This window comes from Hippoglossus stenolepis, chromosome 5 (genome assembly GCF_022539355.2).
Source record: "Hippoglossus stenolepis isolate QCI-W04-F060 chromosome 5, HSTE1.2, whole genome shotgun sequence".
In the NCBI taxonomy this organism is placed as follows: Eukaryota; Metazoa; Chordata; class Actinopteri; order Pleuronectiformes; family Pleuronectidae; genus Hippoglossus; species Hippoglossus stenolepis.
The window spans coordinates 4,172,890-4,200,437 of NC_061487.1; the positions used below are offsets into that span (position 1 = coordinate 4,172,890).

Consider the following 27,548-nt stretch of genomic DNA (forward strand, 5'->3'; position numbering starts at 1 on the left):
GAGTGACCTGTGGCTAAGCTCTTACAACAGATTCAAACCAGCTTTGTGAATACATGCAAAAGCATGATGGTAAGTGGATGTTTGGGTACATCAGCATGGCCCTTAGTGCCGTCAGCAGTGGAGATCCACTGGGGAAAGTGAGGAATGCTTGGAGCTGCGGCGTTCGAGGGGTGCACATATCTGACTCTCAGCGAGCCGTGATGAATGGCTCGGGGATAACAGGGCATCAGCAGCTGGGCGGAAGATGATCCGCCCCGACCCACTGTGGCAGCCTGCCACGCTGGCGAGGCCTCGTCCCCACTGCCTTCGACTCCCACCTGTTACCAGCACCTGTGGGAAAGTGGAAGTCACATCAGTAACGCCAGAGAAGCTTTTTGCTGCGTCGATGTCGAGCTATCGACTTTCTGAGGTGTCAGATCTTGATCTGATCCTATCATGAGGTCAGTTTACAGCAGTCTGAGGTCTAACCCAGTGCCTGTTCACACAGTGATGCATTACATACGAAAAAACGTTCTCACCTCCACACATTCAATGCACAAATGTGACACATATTTTGTCACGAAATACGAGGAGAAAAGAAAGAGGGAAAACAGTTCAGCATTTGATGACCACAGAACAAACCACAGCCTCTAGCTTCTGGCGTCTTTGATGAACAGATGTGAAGCATTTGCTCTGATATAACACTTAACAGTGAACAAATTTTGTGGTGCTTTGGAATGTGCGAATGTCAGAAGCAATCGTCCTCTGTAAACCGATAACTCGCACACAGAGCCGGTTGAGCTCCTGTGCACAGAATCAAAGCAGAAATCCTCCTGCTTCACATCAACACAGATAGGTCCTCATGCTCTTCCTGTTTCAAACTATCCGTACCAAGTGATGTGCACTGTGCAAAACTCTCCTTCACCTCCATCTCATGACAGTGACTGTGTTTTGATCAGTCGTAGTGAGAATGTACTGTTACTTTATGAGACATTCTTTCCTGTGAACTCACTTGATTAGGGGTTAGGGTTATGACATCCGTTCTGCTGGAGGTGAAGGAGCATCTCTGTCCTCTATAGTTAAGATTCAGAACTTTGTTTTTGAACTCTAGCATCATACTTTGATATATCTGCAAACAGCATGATTTACAGATATGCCGATATTCTCTCACAGTTGCATCACTGTCCACACTTGGATAGTCCCAAAACCACAACACTGACTTATTCAAAAAGAAAATCTGCTCTTTCAAATATTTCAATATTTCCTTTTCCATCCTTCCATCTGCAAACATGCAGACGCAGCAGTTCAAGTGCCGAATCGCTGCAGCCAAATGGGCTTTTAGCTCAACTGTAGCTTGGGAGCGTTTCCCAATTTCTATTTTTATTGCAATCTTAGTTGTAACCTCTTGTCCTCGGCTGGCAGGTTAGAAAAACAAGCAGAACATAGAAAAACCATTAAAAGCTCTGAGATTTGAATGCACTACTCCTAGCGCTGCTTAATAGTTTTATGACTTGTATCAGTAGCATATGGCAGATAGACTCTCTGTTATCATGAGGACTGGGAGAGATAGACGCAGCCATAAAATTCATAGCAGTTGTACATTTTCAGATGAGGCAGACGTGAGCCCGCAGGAGGTTATATTTAGTCATTTGCTCTGTCAATGGATGAGCTCGAAAGCTCCGTGTGAGAGTATGTTTGATGTTGTTAAGAGCGACTGTCAGCGCAGACATGCCTCCTCGCTCCAGTTCAGGCAGCAGGATTTGATAAACGTTGTAATGAAGAGGGCCTCTCTTCTTAGCCGTCTGAGTGATGGTGCAAATCTGTTGTTCTTTTGGTCTCTGTGGGGGTGTTTCTGTCCTCAGGCTGCTCTCAGTTCCCCCGAGAGCCTGAAACTAATGAAATCATTCATTTTCATGATGAGATGTTGAGCACAAGAAGTTTAGAGAGTTTTTTTAATCAAGCTACTTTTCTGGTATCAGTTTAAAACATTTTTCTAAGAGGTTAACAATTGTACAATCATTAAATATAGAAGCATTAAGTAATGTGGTCGATCACCACTGTGTGTCTCAGAAAGTTAGTGGACTAAGTATTTAATTTGAGTAGATATCAAAACGTCAAAAGGAATTTAATAATCGACTAACCACGTTGCACATAGAAAACACAGTAAAAGTCTTTGGGTGATTAAAGTGAAGGTAGTTAAGTTGTTTCTTAAACACTGTTTATCTTATGTGTTGAAATCCTCTTCACATCCTGATAGCCACCAAAAGATCAATTTGTAAAAATTAAGAGAAACCTGTCGTACTTGTCTGAAACTTACCGACCTGTGTGCACCCTGCCTGTGCTCTTACTGCACATGACCCAGTCTTCAGCTGGAGAGACAAACACCCCTGAAGCAGAGACGTGAGTCAGGAGTTAGAGAGTAAGTCACAGAAAAGTTGTGTTATTATTTAATTATGAATCTATGGTGTTGGGTCATGAATCCGTATCGTTCTGGTCACTTTATCCCTGATGTCCTGGCTGTACGCCTCTCGTCTTGCATTGTATGTAGCATTTAAACTGCATGCACACACAATTTTTTGTGTTCTTCATAAATTGTAGGATGAATCAAACAAACACAAAGTAATCCAGTCGAGTACTGTACGTGTCCAAATGATCTCTGGTTATGTGTTGGTGTTTATTGTCAGTGCAAAGTGAGTGCAGGTCCGACAGGCAAAAGACCACAGGCCTAATTGTCTGTCTGCCCTGATCCTGAAGCAGCAGCGGCAATAATTTTGCAGCGGCGGGCTTGACATAAAAATTCACGTAGCCAAAAGCTGTAAATCTTGTATGATATTGCAATGGTATTGGGCTACTGATACATAGTAAAACAATTATTATACTTGTTTTTTTCTCCATACGAGCAGCTCAGTCAAAGAGGTCAAATGGACAGTTGTAATTTTAGCCCTATTCTGTGCACGTCCATGCGTTCATGTGTTTGGGGGCTTAGCTTTGACGAGAAGGCTGATTGGAGAGCGTGGGATTTATCAGTGGCATATTTTCAAAGTGTAGCCTGCTCTTGTTAGCTTTTCCAGGATTACAACCAACCCTAGCTTTAAATGGCCCACTCTCATACTGTGACTCTTCATTTTTAAGCATGAATGCCAAAACTTGATCAGAGAAAAGATTTAATGTGATTAACAGCCTTTTTTTTGCATTTCAGTCGCTCTCCACCAATCCTCACGGATATTTTTCCGTCAAAAAATATGGATCCAACGCCTAGAGTGGTTCTGTTGCTTTAGAGCAGTGGTCACCAGCCTTTTCGAGCCCAAGATCACTTTTTAATTCCAAACTTAAGCCGAGATCTACCATTACATTACATTTCATTTAGGTGACACTTTTATCCAAAGCGACTTACAATAAGTGCATCAACCATGAGGAACAAACCCAGAACAACAAGAATCAAGAAAGTACAATTTCTTCAAAAAAGCTACAAAGTGCTATAAGTAAGTGCCATTTAAGTGCTACTAAATTGTTAGTTTAAACTTTTATTCAAGGTATAGTCGGAAGAGGTGTGTTTTTAGTTTGCGGCGGAAGATGTGTAGACTTTCTGTCCTGATGTCATTGGGGAGCTCATTCCACCATTTAGGAGCCAAAAAATCCACTTAGGAACCAACTTGTTCTTGAAGGAAATGCAGGAGATAAACCTGCAGCTCCGACGCCAGTAGCGGACACACAGCGCGTGTGAAAAACAGACACACAGCTGGTCTGCGGCGCGACGACAGCCAGTGAGTCCAGAGAGTTGGGGGATCGACAGTGAAGACTACGAGATCGACCGGTAGATCGCGATCGACGGGTTGGCGACCACTGCTTTAGAGCGTTGCTTTAAAAAAAGAAATGTTAGGTCATTTTCCTGGGTAATGTAGTGTCTAAAGCCACGGCGGGGATTTGGTGCATCACCAGCATACCCGGCATCCATTCCCAAGTCTATAGCGGGTGCAGCGACATTTGAGACTAAAAATAAAGAACGGCCACATTCGAGGTCAAAATTATCATCGGATTACCATTGATTCGCGAGACCCCACCAAATGCTGATTGCTTTTAAATTGAATCTTCGGCCTGATTGATTATAGTGCACATAATATAATTCCAGCCGAGAGACGCTTTTGACCGACAGTCATTTTAATTAGCCGGCCCGTTTTAATGAACACTCTCTAAACGCAGGCTTTAAAAAAACAAGCACAGGGAGGCCCATTGATTCAATGTTACTCTGTCAAGGAATTCCTAATGATTGATTATGAAATAGAGGAGATCCAGTAATGTGACTTCCAACGTACTGTTAATCACCCTGCGCCTGTCAGTTGTTTGGCAACTGGAAAAGATGCAGGAACATCTAATTTGCATGTTTGCAAACAGCAGAAAAAGAAAAAATTATGTTTCACAGATTTGACCTGACTTTCCCCTGCAGATCAATCTGAATCTTAATCTTAATCTCTGAAACGATATATAATCTAAAATAGTATGTGTTGTTGCAGCAGGAAACCTTTAACAGCTACTGCTTGTTCAGTGTGGACATAATCTTCCATCTTTCTGTGAATCTATACGTCCTTGAGATTTCTCCCTTTTTTCTCGTTGGAATGATTTTAATTTTCCTGTTTTCAAAGTAAGTGTCTGATAATAGAGGGTGCAGACTGTAAAACTCTGAGTTCAATTCTGGGACGCATACTGTACATGGAATTGTTTGACAAGCCAATAGAGAGGTGCCAGGTTGTTGACTGAAGACTTCATGCTCACGCCAGCCTTCTGTCACAAAACAAGTTAGGACTTTTATGTCGGTGAGGGTTAATTTGAATTGAAAAAAACATTATTAACATAGACCCGTGCTGTTTTACAGTGGCTAACCTGCATCTTTAGTTCAAATTTTTATCGACTAAAACTTTTCCTAAAGGTCAAAAGGGGATCTTGCCTCAAATTCTGTAAAAAAAAACGAAATGGTTAAAAATGGGTTGACGCAGTTGTCATGACTGGCTTTTCAAAACAATAGTTTAAAAGGCTTAACAGGAGGAGAGGAAAAAAAAAAGATAGAAAAAAGAGAAGAGATAGTCAGCATGATAAAATCTTAAGACTTCCAGTTATCATTTGGACAAAATTCCACCTGGGAACAAACTGTCTTTTCTTCGATCTCAGTACATCTGCTTATAATCTACATTTCAGTGTTCAGTTTGAACATGAAACTCTCATATGAAAGGTTAGATGGTTAAATAGTAGTGCATCTGCAGCCGTTTGCAGCAGCTACCGTAAAACTGAAGAGTTAAAATATGCAACCAGTGGAGGTCCTGCATGAATTAACAGCTGATCGATCAGCCCCTGATATTCTCCCTGTAGTTTTCCACACTGTGAGGGTTTCAGATGATTCGACCTGCAGCAGTCAGACATTGGATGTGCTGAACGTTCTCTGTCTCTTAGTGGTGCTGCTGATTCAGTGGGTTCTGCTGTAGATGTCACGGTGTCTGAGCGTCACATGCCCGAGCCTGCTCATGCCATCACTGAGCTGGTATTTGTTCGCTTGAACTCTCCCTGTGCTCCACTGGCGCTGGTACATGTAAAACTCTACCATCGACCTGAAGTAGTTTTCTTCAATCCACCCGGTTTATAAAGATGCTGCAGAGACTTTGTAACAGACATGTGTGAGATGGACTTTTATGTTTTTGTTTTGGTCCTGTGACCTTCTCATCTCGTTCTGAATATCTGCATTATATATGTCTCTATATTATCTTAAACGGCTTCATGACCCAGTTGGAACTTGCATGATAAAATACAGGATATAATCACTTAGCTCTATTGGCAGCCAAAAAACACATTACCTCTCAGTGGAAAAATACTGCTTTCTCCACTGACTATGGAGGATTTACTTCTCAAACTATTTTCCATATCACTTCCAGGACATACAGGCAGGCAGAAGTAGGATTACAGTATGGAGAAAAAAAGTACATAAAACAGTACATAACACAACAACATGTACAAATAATTGGAGATGAGCGCAAAGAAAAACCATGAGTTCTACAAAACTGTGTCACATATGTTTTTCAGAAACGTTTCAAACACATACAAATATATGAATCGGGATATAAAGAAGTGTATTTTTGTGTGGTATAGTAAAAGTCCTTGATTTATTTATTTGACATCAAGTACAGTTGTTGATAAATGCATTATTTACATCGCTATATCTGTCTATATATGATAAGAGGAAAGGATCTGTCAGGTTTCATGTCATTAGTGGCACCCCTGCACTTTACGGGGGTTGTTTTGTTTTGTTTTACCCCAGATGTAATAGATTGTGTAACACATGCCCAAGCGTGTTCATGCCCTTGCTAAGCCGGGTGCAGTGAACAGCGATGCACGTAGCTGACAGGCGGGTCTTCAGCAGCGAACGTGAATAAACAGAAGAATGAAAATACTATGTTCCTGTCCTATCCTGTCCCTCTTGATACGTGTGTGTGTGTGTGTGTGTGTGTGTGTGTGTGTGTGTGTGTGTGTGTGTGTGTGTGTGTGTGTGTGTGTGTGTGTGTGTGTGTGTGTGTGCGTGTGTGTGTCAAATAACTTTCTGACTTGTATGTGAAATGTTCTGACGTTCATAATGTGAAATCTAAAGTTGCGCAGCTCAGGGGATTTTCTTCAAATTTGTCACAAACGTCCACAAAGGTTTAATTGGAAAAATGATGAGTTGATGACATCATTGTATCATCATATTGTTCTGCAAAAACACTTTATGTCAGGGAACGGAGTGAAGATGTGACCTTATTTCCTGAATCTTGACTGGTTAGTGGAGCTGTACAACAACAAGCTGGTAATTCTGCTCTCAGATAAGAGAAAGAACAGTGCAACACTGAAACTTTCAAACCAGAAAACAACAGCAATATAAGAGCAAATTGAATCCACTTGATTATAATCACCAAATGATCACAGTCTGTCTCTTGTGTTGCATCTGAGTATGTAATACAGAGGGGTCTTGTAGACAAGTCTACAGGGTGACCAGTATGAAAAGTGATGGATTCTAAACGAAATGAAATATGTTGGTAGTTTTCATTGATTTTGGCACCTCTATTGACAAAGAAGTCGTGTTTCCGGCGTCTCCTGGTCAAGGGAGTGCAAAAAAGAAACACAGCTGTTTGCAGGATGCATAGCGATGTGGTAATGTATCATCTTGTTGCTGTATGATTGATAACTGTTATTTGACCACATTGTCATTTTGCCTTAGTACCGTTCATACACTAACCCTAACCCTGCTGGAGATCGTTTCGTCTGACCTCGCCGGTGGTCCGAGGCAACTACAGAAACCGAGAATAGTTTATAGAAGAAGCCCATTTTCTCCCTGATGTCTCATTTGCTGTCGTAGGTCTCAAAGAGGCAGCAATATTAAAATGAGAGAGACCATAACCAGTTAAAAAGTCCATGTATTAAGTTTCAATAAATAAGTTAAATAAACAAGTAAAATTAGATATGTTGATATTTTAAGACTGAAACCTTTGGTTTATATATGGACAAACTATTGGCCAGCAGATCACATCAAGTCAGACACAGACGGACTATAAGTCCATCTCGAACACACCTGTTGGGATGATCAATGATGAGGGTCTCTCACCTGCAAGGACTGTTTGTTCCCAGAGTAGCCCCAATAGAAGGCAAATTACTGAATGAATAATCTGTTATTGTTGTTTTTGCTTGCTGTTGAATGAATTTTATTTGATTTAAAAAGTGTGATACACCTTCAATAGAATGTGTTAAATCAATTTTATATTTTATTTATTTAAGATATGATTTTTACATGTTAATATCAATGAATGACATTTCTTTGAATAATAGACATTTTCTTATAATAGCAGAATTTTCTTTTTTGGCACAAAGAACACTACTAAGACAACTCTTCTGGTGTGGTTAGAAAACATCGTAAGCATCTAAAGTATAAAACAGATATCGGAATAAGTCACAGAAGTCAAAATTGCAAAAAACTTCCAACATTACCCAAATTCACCCTAAATATTTTGATAATCGGTTCATTTAAAAATGTCCAAATGTCCCTATCTCCAGTTTTCAGTTAGAAAAATATATAATATCAGATTTTCTTTGTGATATTAAATGCAATAATAAATATATTGCTGCTAAATATGCCAATTTTGGTGTTGGGAAATTGTGATCCAGCAATTTGTGGATAAATCAGGGAAATTATAAAGTGACTGCCCATACAGCGTTGTGTTTTTCGGTGAGAGCTGGCAGCTGTGTACCCTCCACCCCTCCTCTCTCAGGTGGGCCGTTGCGTCACCCGGCAGCCGTGTCCAGGCAGGTCTCTTTGCGTGAGGAGAGAGTTGGTCAGCACCCACAACAGCTGCAAAGCACATCAAGAAACTAAAAGCACAATAGCACGGACTGTATCTTTTGCTTTGCATCATAAACCCTTCCCTTGAATTAGCCACACAATGAAGTCGATGCCAAATACATAACCACAGGTTGAAGTGTGCTACCACGGTTTAATCAGGATCACCTTTCAGATTAAGTCATGAAATAGCACTTTAAAAACTGTCACGCAAAAAGGCAGCAAGATTATTTCAACATCTCATCAGTTGGATCCTGTCAATGTCTGAAGGTATTTCCTGGCCTTTTCCAACATTATTTTACATCCACTCAAAGTGTGTTTAGTTTTGAATCTGCAGAGTTAATCATTAGTCCAGGAGTCTGGTTTCTTGTTTTGTTGGAGAGATGGAAGTGTGCGGGTAAATCCTTTTGCATGCAGGCTTTTGTATGCACATCTTATCTTTGTTCCCTAGATAAAGAGTCGAGCAGTAAATACGCAAACCGTCAGTGCCTGCAAGCTGTCTTCCAATAAGCAGGTTGGGAAATTACCAACCACCAACATCCGCCAAATACAGTTAAATTTAGACCATGGCTGATATTTATCATCAACTTGTTGTTTTGCACTTCTCTTCCTTGCTCATTTGTTAGTTGTTCAGCTTTTTCTTTTTACATCATTGAATATTATTGAATATCTATTTGGTTAATGGTGTCAGAGGGACAACATAATTGTCAAATAGGCCTCTCAGGAGTGATTTTAATTTTTTTCACTATTTTTGATGCTTTATGGACTAAAAGAATAATCATTTATCAAAACAAACCATTGGTTGCTCTACAAGAGGTGTAGAGGTACAGGTTAAACATCGCCTGCCCTTTACCTTCATGTCACTGTTTATATCAAACAACCTTTTAGATTAAGAATATAGCCACTTCTCCAGCCACCACTACACCAAAGAGCCTTGTTGGCTACTGTGTCTTTCTGTTTTGACACCATCTTGAAAACAAGATACTTTCCTGATGACAGACTCATCTCTGATTGTTTTTCTAAATGCTTTCCTGTGCAGCAGTGCCAGAAGCCAATCATTATACACTTGTTTAGTGTCAAATAATGTGGGGCTCTGCTCCGGTGAGCTTATGAGTCAAGGCACCCCAAGCTATTTCCTAATCAGCGACATGCTTCCTACGCTTCTATTTCACCACATGGTGATATCCTGCTTTCTACTGAAATGAGGCATGTGGATGCTCATCTGTCAGCCCTCGTGCTATAAATGAAGTACCAAAAGCAATCTCCCTTACTGCCCACTGCCATCCTGAGGAGCAGCCTCACCTCGACCCCAGATCACTCTCATTTCCTTGGCATTAGATCCTTTGAGCTCTGTCATAGTGTCTGAGTCTGGTCCTTTGAAACGCTCATAATCACAAAGTTCAGCAGAGCAGCAAATGATCCCAGCAGGCCTGTGGCCTCAGACGCTAGGAAGGCAGAAATGAAAGCTTACCTCAGCCTCATATTTCACAAGCTTCAGTAACTGTAGCAATGAGTACATCAAAAAGTCCACACATAAAAACACATGGGCAGAAACATCTGACCGGTCCATTCTGTTGAGTTAACATGCGTCTGTTGACTCAGCTGTAATTAACAGTTAATCCAAAGTGTTTTTAAGGAGAAAATTTAACAGGAGAAAAGAATCAATGGGGGTTTCTTTCTCAGGACTTTGACATGTGGGCAGGACGAACCACCAGCCCTGTAATTTAAGTAAAGGAAACCACCGTCACCTCCATCATCAGCCAAATGCACAGTCAAAAGAGCCAGCATCCTTAAAGGGTCAGTTCAAATAAATGACATATGTTTCGGTCATTTGCGTTGAGTTGTAATTAGCAATGCAGATGGTTTGGCTTATATTTGATCAGGCAATTTTTCAGTGCTGCAAACACCAGAGACAGAAAAAAAACCCAAATAATGTGCTCACCACTAGAGGCAACAAGTGAGAACGTATTTTGACATTTGCGCAAATTGCCCCTTTAAGTCTCTTTTGATGTGGATGATCCGATGAATTTCCTGTGTCGCAGACCTCTGTCCACTATTTCAACATGCTTCCTGATTACACAGATAACCAATGAAGAATCCTACATTTCTAACCAAATGAAAGTGGACACCATGTCATTCCAGTGGATGGTCTCATTCCAGATGGGGACTAATCCCCCCGATTCCATTCAGCCAGTAATCTCCTCACAATGCAAGCAAAGGATTGTGCCTGACTGTGTACTCAAGTAATTGAGGCGAACAGAAGAAACCTCCCCTCCGTCTCTGTGTCCGCACACTTGTTTGGTTTTTATCACCCCGCCGTGCTTCCAGACAATGCCCCACAAACAGAGAAGGTATCGAGCCAAGCCCTCGGACGGCTCAGATATTTTCTTTCAGCTTTGATCTTATCCACCTCATCAGTGATCCTCGCTTGAATCATACTGCAGGAGGAAGGCAAGCTCACACCTGACACAGCTCAGGAGCTTTTATCGGAAACTGAATTGTGGGTTTTACGGTTAAAAAGAGCTGGACTCTGCCAAGATTGTTTTGAGTTGCAGAAGTGAGGAGAGAGTCTTAAAAAAATCTGAAAAAGTCATTTCCCACAACTTTAAGTTTTATGGGAATATAGAATGAGTTTTTGTTCATGTTGCACAAGTGACTAAATTGCTGTTTTTATGGTTTGAGGGGAAATCTGATGACCAGTTTGTTTTCACATCAAGAAACCATTATTGTTGCATTACCGACATTCACCCCTACCGAGCCCTGGACATTAAGTCAGTGTGCTGACATCCTCCAGTCAAGAGCCTTCAATATTCTGGCCTCAGGCCTGCTGACTCAGTAAGTGAGCACAAGTTTATAAAAGTTACAACTCTGCATATACATTTATATGAACCTATCATATGTGTGTGAGTGTGAGAAGACTTGTCTGTAATGTTGCTTCATCATGCTGTAGTGCACAAATGTCTGCAGCATGCAAGTTTTTGAGACATGCAGTGAAATATTTAATGGTGGCTTCATAAAGATCGCCCTCTATAAAAGCCACGTCTGTTTTTGACGAGGTTTTGGCTGTGTTTCCATGGGGTTTTATAATTATTTTTAGCTCCATCAGTTTCCACGGAGAGACGTTGGAATATTAAATATGCTTTTCTGCATCACTTGGTGAAAAGGGACACATATAAAAGGACAGGCTTCCAAGCAATACAAAAGTACATGGCCTGTGAAGAAAACTTTCTTCCCGTCTGCCACATTTCAGATTCCTCTCGCCCTGAGCGCACATTTGTTTCCTTGTTTTCTACTTCTTCTCTGAAGTGAGCGTGCTGTGAGTACGAGCACAGTGTTTCTGCCAGCACAACACCTGCCAGAGACCTCTTCTCATCCAGGACAGAGCAGAGACGAGGAGGCCCACGTGTTCAAACCTCATGTTGACCCTCGGTTGATAAGCTGCCTTGCCACTGAAGAACCGTCCAGCGCTGTTTATAACCTGAGGTTATCTGGCTGCTCCGCAACGGCTGCTGTTTGGCTGCAGCTGTCCAGCTGCTTTTCACTGCTGTACCTCATGTGTGAGCAATGCCCCCACACTTCAGACTGGCTTCAAGATAGAGAGAAGCAGAAGAGACACTTATAGTCATGAATATTTGATGCTTTAAATGGTAGCGAGAAGGCTTGTGGAGCTGTTTATGTCAAAAATTCTGCTCAGAGTGAAATCTTCACCGTGGAGATTCTGCCAAGTGTTTGCACCAGTGGATGGATTTGATTATTCCAGACTGATAGAAAGCAGGAACTCTGGATGACCAAAAAAAGAAATAATAATAAAAAAAATAACAATGAAAAATGTCAGTTTAGGTTTTTTTCAAACCTTTTTGTATATCCCTGCTTCAAATCGAATGTAGTTGTTCTCGGCTTAAGGGGCCAATTATTTTTGACATATCCAGTGAAGCTGTTTAAGCCGTGCATTGGATAACAGACATATCTTTACATTCCCCTGTGGCTGTAGTAATCAGTGGGTGAAGGTAATGCTAATGCTAATAAAATCTCGACTATAGATGACTTTGGTTAACTCTGCGAAGCCGCCCGGACACTAGGACAGCCCCCCTTCATGCGTTTCTGTTATTAAGAGCACATGCCGGAATGGAAGCCACTTCAGTAAATATGGCCGATCGCTCCACTCAGCTGTCAGTTTGGTGATCAATCGGACCTCAGAAAGACATTAATGCTCTGAAATATCGCCCTGAGTGAGTAATATGCCGGCTGAAAAAGCAAAGTGGGATGTGGCGCTCATTTGCGCCCCGAAGGTTACCCCGTGTCATTACTTACCGAGTAGAAGGACTGTCACAAAGTATTAAGACAAAGTGTTTGGACTTGTTCACATCCGTATTCATCCACATTATCCTTGTAGCCCCTTTTTCCCCGAGGGGACCATATATATTTAGAAAGCGCTGCAGTGCCTACACCTATCATGTGTGAATGTAAACTCACGAAACATAATTTCTCATCTATACAGTGGTGTCTTGCCATGCAGATGGTTGTGGTTATATTTGTTCAGGTTGTGAAATATCTGGCTCTGACATTTCACAATGCCAGTGAAGGTGCAGTTTCAAATGCGTTGCTCATGTTACTGTAACATTTTCTGGGGGCGAAAAAAGTTCATCATGTCTTATAAAAAAATGTTTCCTCATGAACGTAAAGAAGGAAACGTTTGGCCGTTTGTTTGTGCTTGTGTGCGTGTGTGCATGTGTGCATGAGGTATTTCTCATGTTATGTGGGCATAATTGTTAGGTTAGGTTAGGTTTACGTTTAGGTTGACTACTATGTAGTCATAGAGACATGTGTGTTTTATTTTGTTAGGACCATTTTGAACCTAGACCTTTACGGAGTGATGACGTTTTGGGAAAGTGAGGACATTGTGGCCAATCCTCATTTTTTAAGGCCACAAGGGGTTGCTTGAGGGTTAAGACTTAGTTACATGGTTAGGTTAGAATTAGGTTTAGGTTTAGGGTAAGAGTTAGGCTTTAGGGATTGGCATTTAGTTGTGACCGTTTTGGGGCTGGTAAATGCATTATGCCAATGAGTGTCCTCACTAAGATAGAAGTACAACAATGTGTGTGTGCATGTGCGTGTGCGCTACCGTGATGGGGGTCACTGCAAGAGCAGATGTCACACAAATCAACGTGACCTCAGTGTTTAAACAAATAAAAGTCAGCAAGAAAAAGTGTCCAGTACGAGTGTTTTACTGTATGTTTCATATAAAGCGCAAGCCAAGCTCAACAGTCCTGGGTTTATATGATGTAATATCTCATATATTAGGAGCTTTGATGAAACATGAAGGAAAAGAGCTGCATGGATGTAAACTAATATCACTCAATGGAGAAGTGATTAATCTGTTTTCTACATACCAAGTAATTGGCCTTGTGGCCTTAAAAGATTTTTCCCCTTCTCATTTAAGTTTCTTTCATCTCTATGTGTAACAGTAAGAATGTATTAAGGAGTTGACCTGTATTCCCTCTGATCTACAGAGCACAACTTCAGCTACTGTGTCAGTCTGACCGAAATGTGGATTTGTAGCTCAATGCTGGAAAGCTTGTCTTGAGAATGTGCCGCTGCTGTTAAGGAGAAGTGGAATCAAAGAGGCTCTCAGGCCCCTGGTCGTCTTCATCATTCTTACCCTTGTTTGAATCACATAAATCCCCAAACCCTGAGAAAAAAGTGTTGATACGTGAAGAAAAAGACGTTAGCGTCAGGTAGTGATGTAATCGTCCCGCACAGTGTTCTCAGTGATAATATTTCTCCTATTGGAGGCAGAGGAGAAAGAGGACGTAGGATCGTCATTCACTCACATTCATAGAGTTAAGGTGATTTAGTGGTGCTCAGAGGCTGCATTGTTCCTGTAGTTCCTTTGTGGGGGAAGCATAGGGAGAACACACACACAAATATGCAGTGTGCATGCGTGTGTGTGTCAGTGTTTGTAAGGAAATAGCAAAAAAAAGAGAGGAAGGTGTTTGGCCAAGAGAAGAATTGAAGGCGATGAGGAGAATAGGTGGGCAAAAGGGCAAAACTTAGCCGAGCTCTGTTTGGAGGAAAGGGGGAGAGACTTAGGGGCGTAAGATACTTTATTTAACATTTTCATGGAACAATATGGTATTATTTTCAGTATCTGGCCTGAACAAGAGAACATCCTCCTACTGGTGCTGCATTAGAGGAGGGGCCAGAAATAAATTTTGCAGATGAAGGTATTTGAGAAATGAAAAAGGAGCCATTATCTTTGAGTTATTTTGGACAGTTGAGGATTATGGGCAGTGCATCGTTGTGGGTGACAAATACAAATAAAAGGAAGCAGTGGAGGAATGTTTTCTTCCCAAGTCCTCCCTGGGAAAAACTTTCTCAATGCGCACTCTGAATTTGCATGAAAAAAGCATGAAGTCTGACATGCAAATTACATGTGGTTGGTATGAATAATGTAAAGAGCACATTTTGCCGCAGGGAAATCCCTTTGCTCAGTGTGAAAAGGTCAGCGATGGTTAAGGATGGGCAACTTAAATATCTTTGGTTAAGAGAAGACTCCAGCTGTTTGGTGCACTTCATTGGTGTCTAGAAAGTGAGGAAAACAAAATCAGTGTAGCAGACAACGCTGATCCCCTAGAGGATTCACCGCCAGTGAGTGGGTGTGCCGATGATGTTTCTAACATGCGACAGACACAGAAATGAAAAACACAAAATAGAAAACAAATATTCGATGATGAAAAAGGCATTTTTGTGAACGCATCTGAGCGGAGATTCTCCTGCTGCATTGTTCATGTGCGAAAGATAAACCCTGGAGAAACATTCTTCAGAGTTCATTTCTGAAAACGGCTATTTGCAGAAACCTGACAATGACCTTGACGGTTGAAAAGTTGAATAACTACTGGAGTTTTGCAGAGCTTTTAAAAGTCTACGTGCAACTGTACATGTATTTATCTCTGCATTCATTCAGTAGTTGCCTTGCAGTCTCAGTTGCTGACAATTGTGGTGGAGTTTGTGGAGGATCCCTCGGAAACCAGAGATTTTTTTCAAAACCTCCACTTTCTTCTGCATGATGACTGTTATTTCCAGAACAGTGTCTGTATGGAAAACGTTCATACATGACAAATGACTACATGAAGCCAGTGTCCCGTTTTTTGAGTGTCCATTATTTGTAGATACAATGTAGTTGCAAAGCATCACGGGAAATGGGGAGTTGACTAAATGTTGTTCTGAAATCATCCGTGCATCTGAAAGAGCACAGCTTCCTCGGTGCTGCCATCGGTTTTAGTTTCAGTGGAAAGTTTTCATCATCTGCAAACTACTCATTGATTTCATGTATTTGTTATCTGATTTCAGTCATTTGTTATCTACATTTTACCACCAGGATCTCTAATTTGACTAAAATCTCCCCGTCTTCAGTTGGGCCTGTTTATGTGTGAAGCCATTTTCCACCCGTGCCCGTGTCCACCTCAGGGCCCCATTATAAACAAAGCTGGCGTCTGGCGGGCCACTCGAGGGCGAGGCCAGCTGCACTCTGAGGGGCCGGGGTCTGTCTTTGCCTTATTGTCAGCTTGTCTCACTCCCCTTTAACTGTCCCTAACACCCTGACAGTCCCATGCAGCCACGCACACACACGCGCACACACGCGCACACACACACACACACACACGCACACACAAACACATGCAAACATTAACACATGACTGCATGTGGCTCGGCAGCCACCTGTGTGGTTACATACACACACACACACACACACACACATCATGGCTATTAACTACTGAGAGTCAGGTTGCAGAGTAACGTGCACCCTGAGCCCAGGTGGAGTACTGTAATGTGTAACATTATGGTAACCCCTCCCCCCCCTCAGCACATCCACACGCGCAGGCATGTGCTCACGTATGGGTTATACGTGTTCTGTGCTCCACATTCCTTCGCATGTCACTTTCTCTTAGAAATGCATTTGCACACACCCCGACGACAACCGAACCTCTCCGCTGTCTGGAGCAATGTCACAATTGCACAAGCTATCCCGGGGTCAAAGGTGTGTTATTCCAGTGAGAGTGCCAGCTGAGCGGCCAACGACAAGACCAACTCAGGCTAAGCCTCTGCAGCAGAATGTGTATTTTTGTACAACAGCAAGAGCGCCTTTACTCTATTTTTTGCACAGCGCTGTTTGTGTCCAAATCCTCTTCTGCCAGTAACCCAGTCCACAGTTTATAAGTCAGGCATTAGGTTGTCTATTCACACAAGACCCAGGGGCCACAGTGAGAGTATGGAAACGACATTAAGCCACGCAGATCATCTTTCATCCCCTTCTTGAGTCTCCTGAGCAGTGCTGGGGGGTTTAGGAGCTCCGCGACAGAGAAACTCTATCGCCATGCCGTTGTTTTTGGGGACAATAGCTGCTCGTTAAGTATGGGGCCATAGGTGTGTGATATCTTGCATATCTGCCCCACGGTGCCTGTTCTACGGCCGAGAGACACGCTCACAAAACGACTTGAAAGATGTAGAACATCAGGCGCACTTGCCAACATCATAAATCTTCCAAAAGCATAAAGTTTGGAAAACACGAAAAATCGGTTTCAGGTTCAACCTAAACCTCAAATCATAGAATTGTAAAATATAAAACTGAACACGTATATGTTGTGACATCTGTCAGGATTACAACCATTAGCTCTCTGATGAGTATGTAATAGGCTCGACAGGATCTCCTGTCGTTTTAAAGAGAATAAAATTGGTTTAAACGACTTGTTTGCTTCCACCTACAACTCAGATGAACACTGCCCCCCCCCACACAGGATTTTGACCCTTTTAAAGTTTTGTAGCTCTTATTCTTGAAAAACTTTTTCATTCAAAGAAAATAAGCTTATTTTCATCCTTGCCAGACAAATGTTGCTGTATTTCTTTTCTACTTTGCATGAAATCTTACTATGAAAATCTCGTGTGTCAGTGTCAGTGTGACGTCTTCTAAAACTCTCTGTCTCCACGCCAAGAAGCAGCCAAGGATAACAGAAACAGAGCTTCAAACGAAGCCCATCAAAATAGCCCTTCCACTGTCCAATTTCATTGCCTTGATCCTCACAAATACCTCGGCAAATGCAGCATAGGAATGCCCCCCAAGACCTTTCCAGTTCTCCCTCCCATCGTCCTGCTCCGATTCAACAAACACCCCAAAGTACTGTTTGTTTGCTCTGAAAATAATCAGGCCAAGGACTGTTTTCTGAGCCGCGTGGCATAATCTCTGCAGTGATGATGCCTCTATCTGCTCCAGTTTTAAGAAGTGAGCAGAGTTTTGGTAGATTCACGTGTTTTTCACATCTGCTCAGTGCTAGGCACCCTGTCCTGATTTCGCTAAGTTACGAACAAGCATATGATAAACTAAAATCGTGGTCATGCATAAGACTTCCACGTCAGAGGCAAACTGTTCATCATGTTTGAGGAAAAGGAGATGATCCTTCTTCCTTAGCTCTCAGAATTAAACCCTATCTTCATCCAACTCTAAATCACTTTCAGTCACAAACTGTCATTCCTCATATGCTCTGAACCGTTGTTCCTGTCTTTAACAGTAATTAGGTGCAGATTAGCTGGCTGCACCACCTTTTTCTGCGTCTGGCATAAAACATCCAACCTTTCTGCCAGCTGTCAATTTCGCCCACATTACTGCAGCCATCCTTTCTGAAGGTTTGTTTCTGTGTGTTTGACACTTTGCCAGGTTATTCTGCCTTGCTCCGCTTTCCCCTTCGTGTGGGCCTGTTTGTCTCAGCTATGTGACGTCACAGAGAGAGAGACTTCCCTAATTTATTTGCCCCACCAGCGTTCTCTTCATCTTCAAAGCTTGCCTTTGAGATCAATGCTAAACAAACGATGTGGCATGTTTCTCACAGACCGCTTATAATGGCCTCGTGACCCAGCCAGTTCCTTTAGAGTGCAGTGAGAGGATCATGAGTCTGTTAGTGATTAAAACCAATTTTGTTGGCTGCATTAAGATGACTTTTTACTCTGTAAGCCACAACAGAGGGTTAAAGCTAATGTCAAAACCCGCTGATGACCAAACTCCTCAGTGGGGCACTGAAGTCGTCCACCAGTCGTCATAATCGTTCTACCTGCAATCACCCTGCCTCTTGTGACTCCACTGAAGAGGTCATCATCCACTGAAGCTGAGAAAACAACAAAAAGCTCAGGTCCGGTCAAGCGACCAGGTCAAGGACCTTAAGAGCCACCAGAGGCCCCACCACCCTCTGGGTCATTAATAATTAATGAAACCTGAGGCCGGGACAGGCGACCATGACTAAACACAAAAAGAGCGAGAGGGCAGGGCCGAGTAGTGAGGGGAGAGAGAGAGAGAGAGAGAGCTGGGATATTGATAGAGAAAAGCCCTGGCTGCAGCCTGTGCTTTCACTGTATGCTCCAAAGGCTCCAGACACAACAATCTGCACAACCCAGCGACGTTTGAAAACCAAAGAGGGAGGGAGCTGGTGTGGCAGAGTTAGATTTTAAACTCAGACAGAGGAGATGGGAGTAGAGAAAGAGGAGGGTGGGGAAAAGGAGGAAAAAGTGGGGCGGCCCAGTCGGAGACAGAAAAATGAGTTAATGGAATGAAAAACAGCATGAATATCTCATTGCTGTTTCCCATGAAACCCTGCCATCCACAGACTCCAACTCAACAAAGCATGTACTTGCCCTAGAGGTGGTATCACGCCGAGACCTCCATTACGAGCATGGCCTGATGAAAGAGAAGCTCAGAGGGGGCTTAGGGGGTTTGGCTCTTAACCCTTCCCCCATCGGGCCAGATATGAAAGAAGTACAACATGATATTATGTAATGACGACTTTTTATGGGAGCAATCTGTGTTGACAAAATGACCCAATCACACTGATGATTCCCAGAAAGTACCGTGTTTAATCTAATTTCTGTGGTAATGAGTTGTTTTATCTGTTTGCTCCAGATTTTTTGCCTCATGCGAGTTTGTTAATTTGAAGTACACTTCACAGGGTGTTAAAAAAAGACCCCGCTGATGTTACCATCATGTGTTGTTCTCATTTTGCGTTTTCTTACTTCTAATTTTCTCTCCCTGGTGCTTGTGGTGTCTTTGCAGAGTTCCTCCGACGACTGCGACCCACACGAGGGAATTCACGAAGGGAAGGAGGGCAAGTACCGCCTGCAGGTGACCCAGTTCGTCCAAAGGTTGGAGTACTGGCACAAGGAGCTCACCAACACCTTGGTTACCTCTATAAATGTGGTGCCAGTGCATGGCCGTGCAGTGGCGTACCTGGGCACCGCCGATGGACGCCACATACAGGTAAACAAGCCATCTTATACTCTTCCTTACAGTTTACGCCATTAAAAGACGAGAAGGAACTCAATTGGCATTTAAAGTACTTGCAGTAAGGCATAAACAGAGACCCCTGAGGCTGCAGTGACCAGTGCAGTTCCCCTCCGTCATTGTTCATGTAAATGTGGCAGGATGTTGGTACGTGACGAGTGAAAGCGTCTGCAGGAGACACAACAAAAGAGTCAGCTGCAGGTGCCTCTGCTAGGAGCAACTTAGGGGGAAACTATGACCAAACACCAGGACTGTTTTGTGTTTGCACAATTTGCTTTCCTTTGCCCTATGCTCAGTGATCCGCCTAACAGCCCACGTTCCTGTCAGCCATCTGAGCAAACACAGTCCGCTTTGCCTATCGATGCACTGACCCACAGTGGATTCCACCGTCCAGGTTGTTTGTTTGCAGCTTTGAAAATCTAATACTCGACCCGTCACCACTGCTTCTCTATTTTGAGGGCTTTAGTTGTGGAATAATTTGAATTAATATTTCGACAGTGTCTAGAGGCTCTGTTTGTGTACTGTGCATCTTGGCGAAAGGACCGTTTGAGAGAATACAAGGCTGACATGAAGCCTCAAGAATCATGCAGACATTCCAAACCTAAATTACTCACAGGAGGCATTAACTGAAGGATCCACATGCATTTAAATTCACATGATCACATTCACATAACATGCGAAGCACCTCAGCCATAATGATTGCACAGGCATTTGTCTCTACACAGGAGTGTAGAAAGATAGAAGAAATGTAAATCCTCGGCTGTCTTCCATCTCTCCTCCTCCTCTGCTTTTCCATACGCTTTTTACATCATCATATGCTTCCTTGATCACAGGTCATATGTTATTGCACTGATTACATAAATGATCACTGTCTGAAGCTTGACTTTAAGTTTATTGAGGGTTTATTGTGTCAGAGAGGTTTTAAGAGTCCCATTAGCTTGATGAGGGGTCACTCTTCCTTGTAGCATTGTTTTGCTTCCAAATAATCATGAATTTGATTGTTTGCAGTTCAATGTTGTCTTGAATATGTGTATATTCCATATACATGTTAGTAGATTTTGAAATTAAGTTTCTAACTTAAAGAATCTGGTTTAAACCAGAGTTTAATTTAAGTGCTCGTGCATCTGCAGTTCAATTGGAGATTTGGCTTGTTGTAGGCCCGTTACTTATATTCAAGGATTAAAGGTCTGCTAATTCCGGAGAGGCTGTGTATGAGATCAGTGTAAATCATAAGGGGGGGGCGACTGTATAAAACTGTGACATGTAGCTTGTAGACCACTTGAAAACAACAGACAGTTAATTACCAGTATTAATACCAAAAACCTTTGTCCGTCTGTCTGTGTGTTTGTTGAACACATATCTCAAACCCTGTTCATCTCAAACTTGGCACGTATATTGTTAAGGGCCCAAGACAGTGTAGTTTTGAATGCGATCACAACAATTGATTCTCCTGTTTGTGGTTCTGCATTCAAGTGGAGCTTCACTGAACTCTGAAGGAACACGTGAGCAGCTCTTTGTGCAGCGGTGGTGCAGCTCCATGGTTCTGTGGAGCGAGTCCTGCAGTGGGTCTTCACTCACTGCGGCTGAGTTACTGAAAGTGACTTTTACAGTTTCAGAAAGAAAAGCTGCAACCAGCATCACCACAGACCAGGAAAACAGCCCCTTCCAAACAGACCTGTTTAGAGCAGACACTGCTCTAGGTAACACAAGACAATAGTCATCTGTTCTCTGTCAAGGTTTAGTTACAACTCGATGGAAAGCAATGGATCGCAATTGAGTATTGATTATATATTTAAGATGGAAGCACAGTATGCAGTATCAACCATCACATAATCAGCCAAGCTTTTTTTTGGGCTTTAATTTCTATTACTATAGTGACTTTCCCTCCTTTATCATGTGGTGTTTTGTCCATCCACATTACAACTGCATGCATTGGTTCCAGTAAAGTGCAGTTGCATTGCGACTTTGCATTGTTGCAATAGTTCAGTGGTGAAGAAGAAACTATGGGGAATGGAATGAAACACAAAAGTAAAAGCTGAATTACCTCACGTGTTATTGAAACACAAGAATGAAAAGACGTGCGTGGAAAACAAACCGCAAGAGAGACGTGGAAAGAGGGGCCGACAGCTGCATGGAAACGGGGGGTTGGGTGCAAGAAGGTGGTGCTGGTGGTGCGAGGGGGCTTACAAGCTGAACGGCACGTTAATGGTGAACGGCGGGCTTCGCTGACACGTTCCCTCGCACGGCATTTTCTACTCGCCGAGCGTCCAGTGCAGCTGTTGCTGTGCGTTTATCTACCATAAACCCCCCCTTGCCATCCCCCCCCCTGCCCTCCTTCAGTTCCTTTTTGTTTTTTGTGAGTTGGCTGAATTGGCTGAAGTTCATTGTTTTTTAGCTGAAGGGTTTTAGAGGGTCTAAAGAGGAGACCAGCTGTCCTACGCTGCAAAACCCTGCGTGTCATCAAGTAATTATGTCCTGAAAGTCTTATTTTCATAAAAAGTGTGACTTAATAAATGTTGACTTATGTTGATTTTAAAAAATGGAAAGAGTGCTTGAACCTTGAAACCAGGAAGAATCTGGCAGGTGTCTGTCCTAGAATTGATCTAAGAAAATGATTTGTACGCGTTGATTTGCATTTGAGAAAAAATTCTTGAACTAGTGGAACAATCAGTAATTGTGTTTAGTCGCTGACTTTAATAGGGACGTCCTCCTTCTCCACAAAGCATTTATGAATGGCTCAGCACAACAATGTTGGATTGTGTCTCTTAAGTGTTATTGTCGAAGCCTTCATAACAATAGAAAGCAGTAAGAGCTTTGTATTGATCGAAATAAGAAAAATAAAAGAAGTTGAAAATTAAAGGGATCTGCTTGTGTCTGCAACGTGTTGTTCACTTTCCCTGCCCTTATTTCACTGGTCGTGCATTTGAACTGACGACCCTCCGGCCACCTGCTCTCTCTGTCCAAAGCCAAGCAGCAAGCAGAATCCGTGAGGGATGGCAGTCTTTGCTGTGGCAGGTCCCTTCATTGTTAATGGGATAAAAAGAGCTTGTCAACTTTTCATGTATTCCAGTTTCCTGGTTGCTCCCAGCGGACGAGGCAAGGGGGAACATGGACTAGAGGCAGTGAAAGAAAAAGAGCGCTGTTCCCCTCGATGGACTCAATTCTGGCTCAGGAAGTGTTTCCCTCGGCTTCAGTTGGCCCACTGTGGGAATCACACAGTGGCCGTGTTTATGGGCCAAACTTCCCCCCGCCTGCTTAATACAATAAGCTGTAATTTACACTGCTATTACCTCCAGAGAGATGCCTGTTGTATGGCCTCGTCCCGGAGGAAAGCCACCCATTATGCTCGCCGTTACAAAGCTAACGTTGATCGTGAGGCTCAAACAGTGGGAGGCATGACGCTGGAAAACAAGGCAATGCTGAGGGTGAAGGTCGAGGGCAAGCGGTGGACCGGCCGAGCTACCAAATCAGATTTAAAGTTACAATGCGGAGTGTTTTAGTCATTTATTGGATGCTCTGACACGCTCACAATAAGGGGATGAAGAAAAGTCCAATAAATCACCCAGTACTGCTGGGGGGAGATGTTTGTACATAAACACACAGTTACTACATTTCCCGCTAAATTCGCTCCACCCTGACATGGCAGAGAGATTGTGAGTGGAATATCTGTGTGTGTGTCCATACTGTATCCGTTTGTGTCCGGGTGCGTGTGTGTGTGACAGGGGCAACAGTGTAATTTAAGCCACTTCATATAACTGAAGCAGACACACACCCCATTAGTAGACGCTGTACTCTTCTGTTTGCTCCCAGGCCTGTAATTGCACCATAACCACAAATGATAAATGCAGTGTGTGTGTGTGTGTGTGTGTGTGTGTGTGTGTGTGTGTGTGTGTGTGTGTGTGTGTGTGTGTGTGTGTGTGTGTGTGTGTGTGTGTGTGTGTGTGTGTGTGTGTGTGTGTGTGTGTGTGTGTGTGTGTGTGTGTGTGTGTGTGTGTGTGTGTGCCTGTCAGAGTACACAGTGGTTCTGCTGATGGCTGCATCTTTTTGTTCTTGGTTCCCAAACCAGTCTGTCATCTCTCTCAAACCCCTCATTTGTGTTAGATGTTGACAGATTGAACGTCTCTCGTAAGTAGTTGGATCACAAAGGTTGTTTACTGCTTATTAGTACAAATACAGTGATGTGCATTTCACATATAATGATATAATGCTCTTTAAGACAGATTTGTGATGGATTCCAGACTCATTTTATAGCTGTCAAATTCTGATAATTGCATTTGCAACCTAATATGTATTCAGATTTGGTGTACTGAAATTGTATATGAAGGCTCACACAAAGACTCTGGATCATATTTCCTCACCAACACCCAGTCAGTGTTTTTTGTGGTGCGGTGCCAAAAGAGCTTGTAGACGTCTTCCACCTCCTCCTGGAGGTTTGCTTTGTGTTTCCCTTTCATTCACTGTGTGTATCGATGAACAACACTGTGAAGCGTTCCAAATAAACATAGCAACAATGCAAAACATTTTAACAGGAGTCCTCATCTGACCTGTGTGCTAGAAGCTTTAATGGAAAAAGCTTTGGGGTGGGGGGCCATTGTAGTCTTTAATTTAATTATATGGTACCTTTAGCAACATATTTATTTGATGTGCCTGGTTCCATTTTAGGAAAATGTTTCTTGTATGCACAAGACGTACTAGCTTGTTTATGGAAAAATATAGATTCAGTACCCAGTGTAGGGGAATATGGACAAAATGTTATTATAAATCCTATTTGAAATAAAGAGACGATAATGTTCATATCAGTCAATATTGACTTGTTGCTGACACTTATTTTATCTGTACTTGACTATGCTGATGTTTCCTACATGCATTCCTCTGCCCTGCATCTTCACATGCTTAACACAGCCTACATTGCTTCCCTGAGATTCATAACAAATTGCAAAGCTCTGACTCATCACTGTGAGTTATACTCTTGGGAATGATGGCCTGCTCCAGCCACCAGTAAGCTCTGTAATTGGTTAACCTTTACATAAAAGGGGATTCTGGGCCTCCCGTGTTACTTGTGTGTCTGCATGTTGCAGAAATGTATAGGGCGTTCCCCTTTGCGTTCCCCTTTGCGTTCCCAGAACTTATTTTTACTCGCTGTTTCAAATGTCCACACAGAAATTGGAAAGGGCGCTTTTCCTTACTCTGCACCTGTGACATTGAATATGTTGCAGAAGGACTCAAATCTCAGCGGATATATCTCACTGAAGGCCTTTAAAACCAGAAGTAAAGAACTGGAGGCATATTCTATAAGATGTAGCTGTTTTTAACTCAGCTGCTACCTGTCTTTGCCAGGTCTCCCTTGAGAAAGAGATTCTTAATCTCAACTGGACCCTCCTGGTTAAATAAAGGTTAATTGGAAATATTGATAATTATCAGGATAAATGTCACATTGTCATATTTATTAAGTTTAATGATAGATTTGTTTTAGGTTTGTTTTATTGCTCTCAACGTTTTATTGTGATAGTTATTGATATTGTTTTACTGTCCAGCTCCAGGTTGTATATGTTGATAAAAACAAAGGTCTGAAAACACAATTCTAGGATTTCTACCTCTGTGTGTTGTCTTTGGAGATGTTTTTTATAGTGACTCATACATTTTTTGCCAAAAGTGTACATTAGAAATTAAGGGTTGTTTACCAAAAACTCTATGTTTGAGTTGTCTGTTTTAAAGCTTATGTTTTTAACCATACTCTGATTTTGGCTCAAACCATTTATACGTTTGTTGATTGACAATTTTGCTTGAAGTTGTTCTAATGAGAGTGTTGTTATATCTGTTGATCTGATCAATCTCTCATCTTCGTCTTGAGTTATGACATGACACTATTGTTGCATTGATGATTCCAAGACGATTACAATGGCGTGTCCTCCCTCCCTCAGGTGCTGTTCTCACGATTTGCCTCCCCCCATGTCAACATCCGCCTGGACTCCAGACCTGTCTCCTCCAGTGTGGCACTGCTGGACGCCAACCCCTCAGATGGAGCCATGCTAATAGCCACAGGAAACAAGGTAGGATTGTACCCACAGACGTTAACAACACAAATACACCCATGGTTCTTACCGTTTTAAGACAGATTACTAATGTAAACATTCAGTGTGCATTTTGCCCTGTGGTCATCACTAAGTACTCGTCAACAAAACAAGAGTGAAACACTTGGGGCAGGGCCGAGTGATAAAAGAGAATATTGGGCCTCATTCACCAATATCTTCTTAAGAAGTTTTTCTAAGAAAACTCTATGTCAGACATTCTTAAACATTTCGATTGCATTTATAATATACACTGAAACTTGTGTATGTTTGTCTTACACAAGTTTCAGTGTATATTTAAGATAGAAATGATAAAATATTACAGTAAGTTAAATTTGATTAAACAACAGTAGAATTAAAAGTGAATAAAACAATAACTGATTATCTTACACAAGCATTTCAGTTGTCAAGTGTGTGTAAGAGTGCTCTTCAGTGTGCGTAGATTCTTTTCTAACATAAGAACAAATCCCAGATAAAAAAACATTGGGGAATCTTGAAAGAAGACATTTATTCTTAAGAACGGTTGGTGAATGAGGCCCGTTGTTCACAGGGGCTTCTCTCCAGGCTTCTTTATTGAAATACTGATCTTTTGTAAAATATCATGAACACAAATTTCTTTCTTACGTTTAAAGGACCACACTAAGATTGTGTTCCTCCTCTTAGATCACCAAGGTCCCTCTGATTGGCCCCGGCTGTGATCAGTTGACCACCTGTACTTCCTGCTTGCTGTCGTCCAGGGTGACTGAATGTGGCTGGTGTAACGGACGCTGCAGCAGAGCCGACCAGTGTCCCCCCTCCATCTGGACACAACAATACTGTACACCGGTCATCACTAAGGTAACCGCCATGACTCGTCGCCATGGTGACGATCAGGGCCATATAGGGTCACATTTTATTTAATTCACCACATTGCACTGACATGAGAACAGAAAACAAAACACGATGGCAACACTTCAACATATCAATTCTACATTGTTCAGGCCGCTGCTGTTTCAACACTGTGTAAATAGCCTGGACCTGAAAACAAGCTGTGTAACCTTTGCTACTTCCTGCTGACTCAGTTTGCTTGGACACCTCCTCATGTGATCTAACTCCTCTCCTTCCAAAAGCAGAATCATCCTGTTGAACCTGTGATCTGTATGTTTGCTCTGCGTTTGACATTTGTGAAGCTCCTCCTGAAAACAGCACACTCACTGTCCTTTTTAACACCACGCTGACACTGTGAGACTGCACTGAGCTCAGCGTGGACATGACGTTTAATGTAGCACCTCATGCTGGTCTACCCCAGATAACCCCAAAACTGCTGCTGCTCCTTTAACTGCATCAAAACGGGAGAAAAAAATAAAACCAAACTACCTCCTCCTCTGGGACCTTTGAAAAGAGCTGTTACTCACCAACATAAATCTAATTCAATAATTTACACCACATTTGGACGTGTAGGAGCGGGTGGATTTTTCAGTGAGGGGGTTTTATCATTGAAGGTTGGAAGAAAAGGACGGATGTCCAGGTTTTTGTCTCCATCAATTATCAGTGTTGTTGATTTTGGAATTTGATAAGAACATAATTTCATTGCGTAAATAAATATAGGTGGATTACATATTCATTTTAAATTCAAAACAAGTCTTCAACTCAATGAGAGCAATCAGAAAAATATGCTTTGTATCTTTACTGCACACTATGGTTGATTTACGGCTTTAAGGACCAGATCATACAAGTTCAGAGATCCTTACAGTAGCAGACGGAGAAAGAAGTGAAAGACTGTGGGAAAAAACTGAAATGTTAACCCTGTGCGTGAAAACAAATACACACATCGACACCAGGCAGTGGGAGGCTG

The 27,548-nt window shown here is 42.3% G+C and overlaps 1 protein-coding gene across 1 annotated transcript in view; it reads left to right on the plus strand.

Annotated features, from left to right (window-relative positions):
* Positions 1-27,548, plus strand: part of met (MET proto-oncogene, receptor tyrosine kinase) — a 74,130-nt gene that overhangs the window by 5,820 nt on the left and 40,762 nt on the right. The window contains exons 3-5 of the mRNA XM_035156804.2: positions 19,419-19,622; positions 25,568-25,696; positions 26,378-26,551. Of these exons, the coding sequence (XP_035012695.2) occupies positions 19,419-19,622; positions 25,568-25,696; positions 26,378-26,551 (507 nt within the window). The remainder of the gene's footprint in view (positions 1-19,418; positions 19,623-25,567; positions 25,697-26,377; positions 26,552-27,548) is intronic.